We start from the raw sequence: 15,602 nt of genomic DNA, 5'->3' as shown, positions 1-15,602 counted from the left end.
TTAACTATAATAAACTTTGCATAACATATTATTTTCTTCCTCAAGCTAAATAATTGTTTTCTTTCCCCTTTCCATAAAACAGCATTGCCCAGCTAAGACATTTTTCTGGATGTCAGCAGTCTTCCTCTCATTAGCCATGGTGAAGGATAAGACAACGGACAACAGGGCCTTTGGTTTTGTCTGGTATGCCTCTTATCAGCTACAGGAAAGATTTGTTCTGGGACAGCTGGGTTAAAGAAAAAAACAACAACGGTAGCTGGCTGACTGCTGAAACAGCACTCTGCAGGAAGAAGTGGTAGGTTTAGTCAATGCCACAAACCCCACGCCCTCTACCACCAGTCGAGCCTCAGCTCCAGTGCAGAAACAAAATAAAACAGTTAGAGGAAGTATGTGGTTAAAAACACCCAGGAGAACATACAGTTCTGTGTGGCATTTGGGGATGGGTGGGGGCCTTGTGATTCTATGCTGTATAGAAAGGAGGGTGAGGTTAATCTGTGGGAACAGAGCATGCTACAGCAGGCCAAGGTTTGCACCATGTGGTGGCATGCCTCACCTTGATGCTGAAGCAGAGATAGATGCAACATGTAGACCCAACCTATGTAGGTTATTACTGACTGAATGTAGGACATCCTTCCCAGGCGTAGCTGTATTTGTCTCATCTCTTTTCTTATTCCTTTTCTCATCCACCTTCTTCAGATCACAATGTCTCAGGAAGGCTCCTGCTATTGTTTGGTTATCATCCAAGCTCAGGATAGGCAGCAGCAATATGAATTTGGGGTGAGGGAAATGGTATCTGCTTTCGGGTTTATCACAAGTTGCTGGCAGTGGGAATATGCCATCAGTCAATAAAAAAAACAGCCAAACAAATTACCCTTTCATGCACTGTCAGATTGTGAAGCAGTTGGCAGATACATGTGCATGACACACAGTACACAGAAGACAAATGATAAACAAGGGGAGTTGCAAAGGCTACAAAGTGCAAGGCTTGGCAATACGCGTATGGTATACTTCTGCAGAACCCAAATATATGTAAAGAAAGGATGAGGCAAGCAACAGCAGACTGTAGAGATTACAATCTCCCACTATGTTGTTCTATTCAACGCCTGTACTTGGAGGGGGAGAGAAAACTCATGGTTCTAATTAAGCCATAACAGACTTGAATATGCTATGAGATCCACAGTCTCATACTGAATGTAGCCATTAGAAATCTGCCTCTCCTGTTATTGAGATCTGTTGAGTGAAGTCAGCAGACGACTAGGGACAACTGGTTTCAGTCCATTCCTACAACATTTAAACATGGGGTCCTTATACATGCAAATTCCTTCAGCTGAAAATTATGTTTGTGTATGTCTATTTGGTCTAATGTGGTCTGGAAGTTCTTGGTCAAATGGCAGCTGCTTCATAGATGTAAAACATGCAGTTGCTGGAATCCTTTTATTAACAGATTTCCAGGAGTCCATCATAGCCAATACTTTGTGCAATGACAGAACACTAAGAAAGTGAAATATAGGGGGGATATATTTGGGTGGCGGTACTGCCAGTAATTGCCTTGTTATTGGTGAGAAAGTGGTAGGAGTAGAGCTTTCTCTCCCAAGTACTTCTTTGACAAGTCCTTGGCTTTAAGCACTTGGAAGAAGAAATTCAGAATTTGGAAAGTTTCATTCTAATAGTTTGACTTGGGTCTTCCATATTTACCAGAACTAAATACAAACCAGGCTTGGATTGTTCTTGGCTACAAATGACCAAGAACAACAACAGCAGCAATCTTCTAAAGGAGAAGCTTCTGGATGACATTGCCAAACTATAGTTTATAGCACATTCTGCATGCATTTTCTAACAGCGCCTACAGAGCAAAGAAAGGTGCTGGAGGCTGGGACTTGGAAGTATGCTAGCTTCCTATTTGGCTTTGTAAAATGAAAATAATGTTTTAAAAATATTGGGTAAAACAGGAAAGTTGGTAGGTACCCAAGGAGGTATCAGCAGCACAATGATGCCAATGGGCACTATACCATCCACCTCTATAGACTGTCAGTCAGCAAAATAAATAAAATCAGTATAAAGTAATTAAATATTTAATACTTAAATAATGTCTCCATATTACCTACCCATACATTAAGATCTTCAGCAGGGGCTGCCAGAGAGCTTTCACTGTGGCAGGGCATCAGAGCTGTTGAATTCTCTTCCCAGAAAGGTTGACTGATGACTTACTGTTTTCAGCACTAAGGCAATACTATTTTATTTGCCCAAACTTTTCAGACAGTTTTGACATTTCTTACATTTTACTGTGTTTATCTTATAATGGTTGCTTCTTTCTTATCAAATGTCCTGGAAATGTTAAGGCAGGATGGGATTCACAAAAATCCAATAACAAACTATAGTGTTAGAATATAGTGCTACACGTACATTATTTCAGCAACTCTTGGAACCACCCTTTAATGTTTGTTAATAGTATATTATCCCACATCCCAGAGAGATGAGGGCTTGAGACAGGGCTAGTTATCTAAGGCAACCTACAATGAGTGCATAATTCCACCTCATTGCTCATGCTCTTAATTCATGGTTTGCTTAACTACTAGACATAGCTGTAGTCTACTGCATTAATGGAAAGTAAATGCAGTGCCCTTTCAGATGCTTGGCACTGCCAACTCCATGTGCAGAGTTCAACTGTTTTTCACAGGCAAACTTTGGCATAACAATAGCACTGTTGCTTAATACTAATAAACTAAGCTTCTACCCCCATGGCTGAAAATGACTAAGTTCCAACTATGTATACTACGAGGACTCCTTACAGCAAGTACAGTGGGGCAAAAAAGTATTTAGTCAGCCACCAATTGTGCAAGTTCTCCCACTTAAAAAGATGAGAGAGGCCTGTAATTTTCATCATACGTATACCTCAACTATGAGAGACAAAATGGGGGAAAAAAATCCAGAAAATCACATTGTCTGATTTTTAAAGAATTTATTTGCAAATCACGGTGGAAAATAAGGTCAATATCAATATTTCATCTCAATACTTGGTTATATATCCTTTGTTGGCAATGACAGAGGTCAAACGTTTTCTGTAAGTCTTCACAAGGTTTTCACACACTGTTGCTGGTATTTTGGCCCATTCCTCCATGCAGATCTCCTCTAGAGCAGTGATATTTTGGGGCTGTCGCTGGGCAACATGGACTTTCAACTCCCTCCAAAGGTTTTCCATGGGATTGAGATCTGGAGACTGGCTAGGCCACTCCAGGACCTTGAAATGCTTCTTACGAAGCCACTCCTTCGTTGCCCGGGCGGTGTGTTTGGGATCATTGTCATGCTGAAAGACCCAGCCATGCTTCATCTTCAATGCCCTTGCGGATGGAAGGAGGTGTTCACTCAAAATCTCACGCTACATGGCCCCATTCATTCTTTCCTTTACACGGATCAGTCGTCCTGGTCCCTTTTCAGAAAAACAGCCCCAAAGCATGATGTTTCCACCCCCATGCTTCACAGTAGGTATGGTGTTCTTTGGATGCAACTCAGCATTCTCTCTCCTCCAAACACAACGAGTTGAGTTTAGACCAAAACGTTCTACTTTGGTTTCATCTGACCATATGACATTCTCCCAATCCTCTTCTGGATCATCCAAATGCTCTCTAGCAAACTTCAGACAGGCCCGGACATGTACTGGCTTAAGCAGGGGGACACGTCTGGCACTGCAGGATTTGAGTCCCTGGCAGTGTAGTGTGTTACTGATGGTAGCCTTTGTTACTTTGGTCCCAGCTCTCTGCAGGTCATTCACTAGGTCCCCCCGTGTGGTTCTGGGATTTTTGCTCACCATTCTTGTGATCATTTTGACCCCACAGGGTGAGATCTTGCGTGGAGCCCCAGATCAAGGGAGATTATCAGTGGTCTTGTATGTCTTCCATTTTCTAATTATTCCTCCCACAGTTGATTTCTTCACACCAAGCTGCTTGCCTATTGCAGATTCAGTCTTCCCAGCCTGGTGCAGGTCTACAATTTTGTTTCTGGTGTCCTTTGACAGCTCTTTGGTCTTGGCCATAGTGGAGTTTGGAGTGTGACTGTTTGAGGTTGTGGACAGGTGTCTTTTATACTGATAACAAGGTCAAACAGGTGCCATTACTACAGGTAACAAGTGGAGGACAGAGGAGCCTCTTAAAGAAGTAGTTACAGGTCTGTGAGAGCCAGACATCTTGCTTGTTTGTAGGTGACCAAATACTTATTTTCCACCATGATTTGCAAATAAATTCTTTAAAAATCAGACAATGTGATTTTCTGGATTTTTTTCCCCATTTTTTCTCTCATAGTTGAGGTATACCTATGATGAAAATTACAGGCCTCTCTCATCTTTTTAAGGAGAACTTGCACAATTGGTGGCTGACTAAATACTTTTTTGCCCCATTGTAAGGCTTTGATAGCTGGTGTCTCTTTTATTCCCCTTCCTTCTCCAGAAATCATGTCTCTGTAGGCCACTGTTTCGAGGGCCTCAGTTATATAGCATCGTTCTATGAATCAGCTTCAGCATTTATTCATTCTAATCATCCAGAACATTCAGAAGAAATATTTCCTGTTGATGAGATGAAACCGGATGGTAAGGGGGAGGGATGGAGCAGAGCAATGGATAGAGCTGCTATTCCTAGACCTGCTGCTGAGTCACTGCATACCTTTTGGCACCTTAACCAAAGTTGAGGGGGGCTTGTTTCCATCTGTGTTTCTCCAAAGACTTCAGCAGTATTAAACGTTTGCAAAATGCCAGGAAACACATAGAAAGGTGGAGCAACGTTAATCAGAAACAGTATGCACAGACCCATTCCATGTCCTCCTGGAAGTAGAACAAATGCTCCATCTTTCTGGATGGTTGTGAAAAAAATGCTAGCAAAGCTTTGGTTTGTACCTTGTTCTTATGGTTGTAATGTAGCTAAAGAGCAAAACATGCTGTGGGGAGAAAGCAGGTAGCCTAGCAGCAAAAAACTTGAGCTTTGACTGGCATTAAGTTCCCAGTAAGAAGTAATCATGACTTCTCTTGCATCGTTGCTGAAGAATGTTGAATGAGGCTGCCAATGTACTACGCATACAATTAAACCTAGCATAGGAAAAACAAACCAGAGAATGTTTATCATAAAGCATCTACATTCCTCTTGATACCTAGAGATTTTGATAGGTTTCCTTGTTTGTTTTTATTGACTTGAGTGGTTCCAATTATTTTCTCAGCATTTAAGCAAAGTGAGGAAATGCCACATGGTACCCTCTGGTCATCAAGACTCTTCTGAAGATAGTAGCCAGATGTTGAAGACGGTTGAAAAATCTGGAGGCAGTTAAGTAGAGGTTTCACTTCTGCGTGTTGAGCAAGAGGGTGAGGGTAGTGGAAACAAAATGAAACTATTTTTTAAAAAGATTTCTGGCAGCTATTAAAGGGGCAAAAGCTTTTGTGTGCCTCGGCATTCTTATAAAGCCTTAGTCCTGAGGGAAACTTTTTCCAAGACACTGACAGGTCCTAAAAATTTAAGTGTCAAAATGTGGAAAAAAAATAATATGCAGATGGAACAGTGGTATTCAAAACATTTGCAATGCAATCAATTCAGTGCAGCCCAGGCTAGCTTATAAAACAGTGATAGCAAATAGGAATTCTGTTATAACTATGAGGAAATGTAATAAACCACATTTTGCCTGACAGCAACTGGCCCACAGTCCTGTTTCCTCTGTTATTGCAGAATTGTGTTCCACAATCACCTTAGTGGTATTTAAACACTGCAGTGGTTTCCTTCCTAGCCTCTTTGGCTTAGATGGAAAGACTGTAAATCAAGAGCCATACTTTCCTTCAGCAGTATTCATTTAAGAGCGGGCTGGGCACTCTGTAACTCCTAAATTTGGTTTCTGGGCCTCTCAGAACTTCTCACTGGTGCCACTGCCAATTTGAAGCAAGATCTCCTACCATTTTGAGACAAGAAGCATACAAAAGGCCTGTACAAAAGGCCAAAATTAGGTCTAGCAATTGTTTTTTGGCCAAAAAATATATCAAGAATAATAGAAAGCAGTCAACTCTCCTCTTTCCACAAAAAACAAAAAACAGAACAGAAAATCCCAGCTCCAACTTGCATGTCATAGCCATATCCATTGTTTAAAAAAAAACAAAAAACAGGCAAAGATTTGCAGCAGTAAATTACAAAACACCAAAGCGGGTTGAAGTCATGCCATTGATCCCCAATTATGTGGCAGTTTGTCTTCTTCCTGTTGCACCAAAACTCTGCAATGGTGAATGAGGCTGAGCCTGTTTCTGTTCTAGCTTAACAGACTCTCCTTGCATGTTAACATACTGCAATCAAATTACCCTTACAAGATGGGAGAAAGAGAAAAATGTTCTTCTCTAGAGAAGTTAAACAACGAGTTTGCTTGCTACTCAGTTTGGTGCAATGACTATTAAAACACAGCATTCAGTAAGAAAAATACGCTCTTTGTGAATTATCACTCTAGCACAACATTGTAGAACAGGAAAGCGAGTCAGATGCAGGAGCAGATGAAACTGACGTGGTAGGTCAATGTGTTGCAAACAGTTCACATGCTTTTGTTATCTCATCATTTCCCTTATAAATGATCCAAAGGAGAAGTTTTAAGCATAGGCATTGACTTACTTTTTCATCTTGAGGCCTGAAGCTTTTAATAAGGGATTGAAACATGAGCAGCTTTAAGTTCTATCATTAGGAGCCAGGCAGTGTAGAAATTGAATAAATATATTTTCCACCTATCTTATACTCCCAACTTTTACCTTCTCAGTTACTTGAGTGCTGAAACTATAGTAACAGATTTCCTAAGGCCGCCGTTCTGTCACGAGCTAACCATACTTGTGTTGTGTACTACTCACTTCCTTTTGGGAAATTATACTGTTGTCTGTTACAATTTGCACTGTAGCTTTCGTGTCATCTTTTCTCATCTGTCATGTAGTGATTCTAAAAGGTATGGTCTTATTGGTTACTTGTATCTTGCCATGGTAAAAAGCTTACTCAGAATTGATTTTATCTCCTTGCCACAGAAATGTGATTATTTTAAGTTTACTACAAGACATTTCCCTCCTTCTGAAAAAGGCCGTTACAGAATTTCTTCACAAAAGGCTTGTTTGCTACCCACTTGAGTCTTTGCATTCTTTTTTAAAGCCAAAGGGGATTCAGATGGTTGTTTAGGTACCGCCTGCCATCTTAAGTGATCCCTTTGAAAAATGGGGGCACCAAATACCTTGGCCTTCACCTTATATATTAACTGGGAATTCTAGAAATTGAAATTTCAACACATTTGGAGGGTACCAGATGAGGGAAGGCTGCTTCTGTTAGGCCACAATATTGCAACCACTGTGGAAGTCACAGCTCACACATTGCTTCCCTGTACATACCTCATAACAATTCAATGATCCTAGATTCATGACCTACAGATCATCCTTACCTATTTTTCTGTTATATGCATGTTTGTCTTCTGCTTCCTTCAGCTGTCCTGGATTATTCACATTGCACATCTCCTCCTGTTCATCCCTGCACTGTTACCTTAACACCCCAGGACCACATGGTTCTTCTGAGCTGCTCTAACTTTTAAGATTTATGGCACAGTCCTTGCCAGATTTTTCCTTTCCTTATGGAATCTGGACTGCAAAGGTTCTTCTGCTAATAGATGGACTTCCTGGTCAATGTCCTCAAGATTCTGTATCAGATACTTTATCCCATTATTAGTGTGTTTATATAGATATAGGAACAAAGTATTGCACTGATGCTCTCCCACCAGGCATCAGCCCACATTTGAGCATGTGGATTGGGGCAATGCACAAACTAACCTATATCCAATAGGAAATCTTGATCAACCCTATATTATCCTCCTTACATCATGCTTTTACACGCAGGGGAAATATATGACCAGCGGGCAGAGTGCATGACCAAATACATTCAGTCCTATTGTTAGAGGCTTAATTATTAGAAGGAACTATAGAGCCCAGATTTTTAAAGTGCCTGGAAAACACCTGTCTTATTATAGCAGATGCTTTCCCAGATCAGAACTATATTTTTATTTTTAGATGCACACAAAATAGCTTAAAAAAGGCATCAATTAGATTTATGAGACATAAACATTATGTGTCTCTTGATTTCTTCCTTTTTTCTGCTTGTTTGCATATTGAAAGTAACATGATTCTGACAGAGCCACAGTACCATAGGCCTGCCATCCAGATGCAGATGACTATCAGAACTCCTAGCCACCACACCACACAAACATACCGTATTAGAAAGTAGGAGGCTGAAGGAGGCTGTACTTTGTCAGTTTAATACGTAAAGTGCTGGGTGAGGACTGGGGAGCCCTAAGTTCAAAACCACCCTGAGTTATAGAAACTCACTCTTAGCCCAACCTACCTTACGGAGTTGCTGTTAGGGAGAAAAAATGGAGGAAGGAGTGCTAGATAGGCTACCTTGAGTTCCTGGAGGAAAGGCAGAATACAGATCAAACAAATACAATATCTTCCACATTTCTAGAAGAGTTGAGTGCACAAGCTTACCACATCTGCCTAATGTTCTCTTTAATACTTTTGAAGTTTGTGTCTTTACCCTATTTTTTTCTGGATGAGAGCTCTGTCTCTGCACAGTGGCACTGGAAACGATAAATCCCAGAGACATAGAGGAACACCATTACTCAGAAATGTGTGTGCCCATGTAAGAAGAGTAATGGTGGGGGGGGGGAGAATTTCCTTAAATATTTAGGATAATTTTTCATCCATAGTATCTATGTAGTCATTCAACTTGGCAAAATGGAAGAATACAAGCTGGGGATGACTCTGAGGCTCTTGGACATTTGGTAGAGAAGAAAGTACACTAAAGTAGTGACATACTATCAACAATTCCTGGAAGCTTGAGATAAGGTTTGGATTAGGAAGCAAACCACTCAATGTTTTCCCTCCATTAGAGATGAACTATCTGGCTCTTAAATGATACCTTCTATATTTTCTCACCTAGTATAATTTGCTTTGAAAGCAGGAATCACATCTGCTGAAGTACTATTTTAGATATTAAAGAATTTGCTATATTAAAATAGTCCTTTTCTACAAACTTAAGTAAAAACCAAAGATAATACTAGCTCGGCTTATTTTCATATAGATGTTTGGAATGTCAGCTTTCTTAAAAACTTGTGCAAATCTGGTGTAAGAGAATTTGGCAAGGTAGTATCTCATTATCAGCAGCTTCCTTTTAACTTTTTTTTTGCAAGTAAAACCAGTTTCACTGTCAATTCTTGAAAAAACACTTGGGATTTATTGATTTAAACTGCAAACAGTCGTTACAAAAGATTCTCTTAAATAAACTCACACAAAGGAAAAAGGAAAAAAAAGCAATGTAGTGAACAGTAATGGGAAAAATTACATTCAATGTGTTCTTTGTGCCAGTAATGTTTACCTTAAAAAGAGGAAACACTCCATTCTTGGAATACAGAAATGCAAAGACAAACTACATTTGGAATGTCTTTAGACAGGCACTTGAAACCAAAGGGTAATTTTTTTTCCTTTTAAATACTTACAAAAAAAAGGAAGCAAAAGATCTTCCTTTTCATCGTCTCACAGCACAGCTTATGCGTATACATTCTAGAGGCCAGCAGTGAAATCCTCATTCTACTGAAGTCACTGACAAAATCCTCCAATGACATCAGTATGGCTAGAATTTCACCCCACCTGGGAGAGGCCTTGTTGGGCAAAGAAAGGCAAAGAAGCACATGAAACTCAATTTGCAGTCTGACAGAAAAAGGGGAACGATCTAAAATAAATAATCCAAACACAGTTGTTGCATTTTTTAAATTAAATTTTCATTTTTTAAAAATAAAATAACCAAAAAAAGTGTAAAGTTACAAAAAATGTCATTGTAGTATAATATATTAAACTGTGGGGGAGGGGGAAAAGAAAAAGACTTCACAATCTTAAGATTAATATGGAAGATCATAATTTAAACATAAAAGAATATATTCTATGAATTCATCATCCAGATAAATATGAACAAAATTAACAAAAAAGCATAGGTTTCAGCAATAAATACGTTTTGATAAGTTAAATAAGCTTTATATTGTTGTGCAGTGACAAGCAAAATTTGCTCTCCAATTTCTGAAGTTATACAAAATTAAAAACCCAGGAAAAAAAATAAAAAGCTTGGCGTGAGTGCTCTATGGATAGGTCTATTGTACTCTAGAGCAAAAACCATTAAAGCTATGACTACTGGAACTTTGTTTACACAGAACTTGCATGTGTGGAATGAACACCGTTAGACACCCCTCCCCTCCCCACTTTTTGTGAAGATGTCACATGTACATGCGGAGAGCCTGTAGCACCAAAAGCAAGTCGTTCACTGTCCATCTGGCTTTACTCTCCATTTACCAAGTCCCACGCATGTTAGAGTGAACTGTCCATTCTAAACTGTTCTTCTGGCTGACCTGAGTTGAGTCAGGCAACTAGCCTTTATAAAAGGTGGAAAGGATTGGATGTTAACAGATGTCCACCTGCCATTTGTCTACTGAACACAGGCAAAGGAGGGGAAGACAAAGAGGAAGAGTTTTCTGCATCTGAATTGCTGCTGGTGACAGGAGTTGCTAGTTCTGGATATTCCTGCACATCTGGAAATGCAGAGCTCTATAGAGGCTGCTGGTGCCCTCTGCAGCTGGAGAGGTAATATAGTCACAGTGAACATATTAAAAGGCACTACACTTGTAAACGATTATCACTTTTTTTTGTAATTTGGCACTTTCGGTTTCAGCCAGTGTCTGGACTCTAGGCAGGTGGACAGTCTTGGAGTTAACATCAAACCCAAAGATGCTAAGGGAGATTTAGGAGAGGGAGGGGGCTATAAGCTTAACATTCTAATACATGTGGGAAGAGGCCAAAAGGCAATACCAGATTATTCATCAGAGATGGACAGTCTGCTGAAGATGGGAAGACGTCTTGAGGTGTCCAGGATAGGCGAATCCGAGCCGCTGTGGCTGCTGCTAGAGCTGCTCAGATAACCTTCCTGGTCAGAGAGGGAGTCCTGTGGACTCGGAGGAGAGTCAAACATATTTGGGGACTCAGACATGGGTCTAAGGACGAAAGCAGTGGGTGAGCCCCCCCCAGGCACCTGCATCCCCATACTAGGAGCAAAGAGATTGGTCAGCTCCTGGCTGGAGAAGGTGAATGGATTGCTGGCACAGTCAGGCAGAGTAGGAGAACCCAGGAGGTCATCAGCACTTATGATGGGTGGAGGGGTTATTGAGGTGGGGCTGTCCAGCAGCCCATTGGCAGCAACAGCACTTGGGAAACCAGCGAAGCTGAAACTGTGTTGGAGGCGGGGTCTTTCGGCAATCACAGGCTCTCGACCGCCACCAGCTACAGCCCGGCGCTCCTCAGCATTGTGGATGAAATGACAGCGAGGCCCGTAAGGGCAGAAGCCAATGGTATGGAAAGTGCGACACAGCTCCGTCTTGTACTTGGGATGGCGGGTCAGACTTCGCAGCTCATGGATGCCGTGAGCAAACTGGCACTTGTCTCCATATTTGCAGGTCCCATTCTCCTCAAACGGGCGGCACAGCTCCGTCTTGTAGCGACTTGAGTTGACTTGCCCACCAGGCTGCTTTTGCTGAAGCAGGCGCTCGCCACCTTCAGAGAAGGAGCGGTCCCGGAAGCGGCTCTCCCTGGGCCCCAAGGCTGGGGCTGGCTCTCCCTTAAGGCTGCTAAGGAGAGGGGTCTGATGGAACTTTGAATTGGGCAGGGTGACAGAATGCCTCCGGGGGAAACCCCCACCAGCCGGAGTTCCTACCGCCTTCCTGTCCAAAAGACACCCTCCAGCAGCTGAGGGGCTGTAATTCAGCATCTTGTTACTCTGGAAGGAGGAAGTAAAAAAGCAGTCAGCAATCCAGCTTTCCCCTTGATTTGTTGATGCCCTTAGACCTGGTCACCGTACCACCCTCTTTCCACAGCTGCACAACTGATCTGCCAACAGTAAAACGACTAAAGCTCTCCTCTGCATCAGACACGTCAGACAGTAGGAAGCACACACTACTAGTCACAAGCAACTCAGCTTTGCAACGGCTTTCCCTCAGGTTCATCTTTACTGTATCAATGAAACACATTTTGATTAGTCTTGTTCTAGGCAAAGATCTATCACCCTATAACAGGAAAGAACATCAGCCATAATCTGATCATCACAGCATACTACTTTTCTGAATATTGGCTATAGACTTCCTTAATGATTTATGCCCAAAAGCCAAGCATAATTTTAACATAATTGTCCTCCAAACCCATACCAATATCGCTCTAATGTGAAAGAAGGAGGCATCTGGAGAGAGGAATGGCCAGATCTTTTTCACGAACACTTTCAAGTCTATCTTTCCAGCAATCCAAAACCTATTTCTTGGCAGGAGGGAGTCTATGTAAGATTTTTATAAAGAGGTATGAGCCTTGGAAAAGATAGACTTTCTCAGTTAGTATCATTGTGCCACTTCACTTTCTGCAAAGGAATTGCATTTCATGTGGTTCATACAAGACTTCATGTCTATACAGATTCCTTTCCAATTAGTTTTCTGACCCTGCAGAGGAATCAATCTGAGAAAAAGTTCAAGCAACTTTTAGCTTGGGTACATGTGATGCTCAATCTAAAATACTTTATTTCAAAATCGATTGTGTGTCTGTATTATACGCATTTAACAAAGAGGGAAACCAGATGCAGAACACACCCACACCAACTCACTTTTGCAAGTGGTTAGCAATACCCAAGGACGCAGAAACAACAGCACAAGTTGGGGATTCTGTTTCTCAAGTTAAGGAAGTTACTGGCTCTTCCCACTGCCTTACACTCTAAGCAATCAACAACTCCTCACAAACTTAAGAAATGCATCCACCCAACGACTGCGGCTAAACAAAGATAAGCTGGCGAGAAAGAGAAAAACGTAGCCACATGAGTGGGCTGAGAGATAAGAAAAGCAAACTGCAGAAAAAGCGAACTAAGTAAGCAGGCTAGAAAATGAGGAGGCGGGAGGGGGCGGGGTGACTAGCCTGTAAACGGTATTTTGCAAAAGCCTGAAGCCAGAACCTCCTCCTCCCCCTACCTTCCCGTCGCAGAGGCTCGATTTCCCTTTCGAGCAAGCTGAGACCGTAAACGTGCAACAGCGGCGCACCAAGCTTGCGGGAAATTCGTGGCAACAGCCATCTTTCTCCACCCCGAACAAACGTGGTGTGCGGCCGAGTAAGTAATCGCAGCAACTTTCCAACCCAGGCCATAAAGCGACTCCATAAATCCTAGAACTCGAGCGCAGGGCTGCAAAAGGTTGCAAAAGATTTTGCATTCCAACACATGGGGGGAGGGGGCGGCCAAGAGGAAACACGCCTTAGTCCCAAGTACCGAATTTAGGATGAAGCGACGCTTCCACAGGCTGCCTCCCGCAGTTTAATAATGCGAGCCTTTCAAAATGGAAAACTTTTCCGAATTCATCGGGTGAATAGCGCAACCCTTCTAAACTTGCTTCCAAAAACACGGGCAAAGTTACAGGGCGATCCAGCGAACTACTGAAAACGGGAAAGTTCGAGACGTCCGATTTTTAAACCTCGAAATAATTCAAAGGAGAGCTGAGCAAAACAATAAACAGAACTACCGAAAGCCCATTGTAAAACACTTCCCCACCCACTCACCCCCAAAAGACTTAGCGCTCCAGCAATTCAACTAAGACTTGGGGCTCAACAAGGACTTTCCTAAACAACTCTCCCAAGTAACTTCTCGGATCTCCGAGCGGTTATTAAGGCCAAATACAGCTTATGCTGTTTTAAAACACGCACGTCTGCTCAAACTTTAATTTCTTAACTGTTGAATACGGAGGGAAAAAGGAAGGGGACATTAGATGTAGAATGAGAGAAATCCTGTTTACTCTCCCGAAGCAATCGGAACAAAAGCTTTATTTAAAAGTTTTAGAAGATAATGCGGGAGGCAACTTACTTTGCATAAAACTTCACTCAAGTCGAAGATTGTTGGAGACACGAGGGCTGTAGACATCTTCAACTAGCAAAAAGAGGAATGAAAAATTGGAGTAGCTCTAACAGAAAAACAAAATGAATCAGTGTTGTAAGGCACAGCCTCCAGTTTCCCTGGGACGGACTCCCTTTTGCCCCCTCCAGCTCCAACAATTCCCCTTTCTCGTTCCTTCCAGAAGAACTTACCAAAAAGCTCGATTTATAGTTTCAGCCCTTACGCCGTGGGAGGAGTTCTAACTTTATTTAAATGAGAGAGGCGGAGGGAGCCGACGATGAGAAGGAAGAGGGGATCACCTAGTGGGGTCAGGCCGACCGAAAGCCCTTCAGGACGACGGGAAAGAAGAGGGGGAGGGCCTTGAAGCTCTTGTTTTTAATTTGGGGGAAAAGTTTTGAAGAGAGTAGTGTTTGTACAAGTTACCTCTAATTAGGCGACGAAGGAAGGGCTAGTTAAGCCTCTTTTGTCGGGACTTGAGTGTAACGTGACGTTATTCTCTGCCCCCGATGCGGAGCCCCCCCCTACTTAAAGGCGGGATCAATTGTTTCCTCGAGAAATGTTCGGGGGTTCCTTCGAACTTTCGGGCGAGCGCGAGGGCTCTTGCAGAGTTTGGGCTCTTTCACTTTCCTCGCCCCTCTGCTGCTGAGGGATTTGGTGTTTTTTTTCCTGACTGTCGGATCGATGCAGTACAGTCATCTTGAAGGCGTGGGCAGTTGACGCCCACCTCTCAGGGAGCCAGGCTAGCTGAATCCCACGGGACTTACTTCTGAGTAAGCAAAGCAAGAATGGGAGCTGGCTGCGCGTTTTTGATTCTAGACACGTTTACTCGGAAGTAGGTTCTGGTCAAAGCAAAGGTTGAGGTCTTCATAAATCTCGGTAGGTTCAGGACATAAAGAACTCAAATGAGCTTCGCGCCGACCGTGGTACGAAGCTACATCGAGTTTAAACTATATCGAGTTTGTCCCCCTCCACCTATTTTTTATGTAATACTGATTTTCTGAGTTGATTCTTAAAAAGTCCGGGACCAGAAACGATTGTGGTGTTCCAGTTTAAAAGCGACTGTAATCAAGTTTGGGGGGGGGGGAGGAAAGATAAAAGATTTCGAGAAAATTCCACGAACCATTTGCCTAAGTTCCCGTTGGAAAATGCCTTGCTGTGTTTTTGCGTTTCCCCACCCGCTCTGCAGTTTTTACAGGGACTCTCTTCGATTCCCACATTGCTAACGTGCGTTTCTAAAAAGGGCACCGATTTTTTTAAAGTGCTTTTATGTTTATTTGAATAACAGGCTTCCAGGGTTGCACTTTTATCTCTGGCCTTGCCTCCGTTTCTTTAATTGAGTATCGGATGGTTTCCCGAGTCGGGTTTTGTCCCCTTGCTTTTGGCGCGATTCGAGTTGGGGAAGGGACACATTCATCGGAACGTGACTTACGCCGCGATTTGCATCTGGGAGGGGAAAGGCATTGTCGACTGAATCCGTTCCCCCGCTGCCTTTAAGTTGTGGAAGAAAGGGCTAGACTGAAGTGGAGCTGCTAATATTTCCTTCCTCTTTCCATGTGACCTCGCAACAGAAGTCTCACCTACACAGATGGTTGCGGCACAACACTTCAGAGCGCTCGGCCTGTTAGG

General features: G+C 42.4%; 1 protein-coding gene and 1 long non-coding RNA gene across 5 annotated transcripts in view; one reads left to right on the top strand and one right to left on the bottom strand.

The window, feature by feature from the left end:
* Positions 1–9,237: 9,237 nt before the first annotated feature.
* Positions 9,238–14,148, bottom strand: ZFP36L1 (ZFP36 like 1 zinc finger CCCH-type). 2 transcript variants are annotated; one of them, XM_007424569.4, is made up of 2 exons: positions 13,947–14,148; positions 9,238–11,840 (listed from the first exon to the last, which is right to left on the bottom strand). In XM_007424569.4, exons 1-2 carry the CDS (start codon positions 14,001–14,003, stop codon positions 10,884–10,886), a joined length of 1,014 nt encoding a protein of 337 aa, XP_007424631.1. In that variant the 5' UTR covers positions 14,004–14,148; the 3' UTR covers positions 9,238–10,883. The 2 variants fall into 2 exon arrangements, with proteins under 2 accessions (XP_007424631.1, XP_088001726.1); XM_088145600.1 differs by lacking the exon at positions 13,947–14,148 and adding an exon at positions 13,066–13,918.
* Positions 13,066–15,602, top strand: part of LOC107326049 (uncharacterized) — a 50,774-nt gene continuing 48,237 nt past the window's right edge. Inside the window, exon 1 of one of the 3 annotated variants that reach the window (XR_001559803.3) lies at positions 13,066–13,202. This is a non-coding gene — a long non-coding RNA (uncharacterized LOC107326049). Of the gene's footprint in view, positions 13,203–14,321; positions 14,853–15,602 lie in introns of those variants that run through there. The other 2 variants (XR_003084287.2, XR_003084286.2) reach the window with 2 other exon arrangements.

This window comes from Python bivittatus, unplaced genomic scaffold, assembly GCF_059951505.1.
Source record: "Python bivittatus isolate LINGU-HERP-01145 unplaced genomic scaffold, Pbiv_v1 ctg000480_np1212, whole genome shotgun sequence".
NCBI lineage: Eukaryota > Metazoa > Chordata > Lepidosauria > Squamata > Pythonidae > Python > Python bivittatus.
This window is presented reverse-complemented; position numbering and strand designations above follow the sequence as displayed.

What these genes read in the sequence shown, in the direction of transcription:
- ZFP36L1 (XM_088145600.1), bottom strand. Translation starts at nt 13,302, where the DNA reads ATGCAAAATCTTTTGCAACCTTTTGCAGCCCTGCGCTCGAGTTCTAGG. An exon ending in CGAGCCTCTGCGACGGGAAG is followed by an intron (nt 11,841 to 13,065) that starts GTAGGGGGAGGA and finishes TCCTCCTTCCAG; the next exon opens with AGTAACAAGATGCTGAATTA.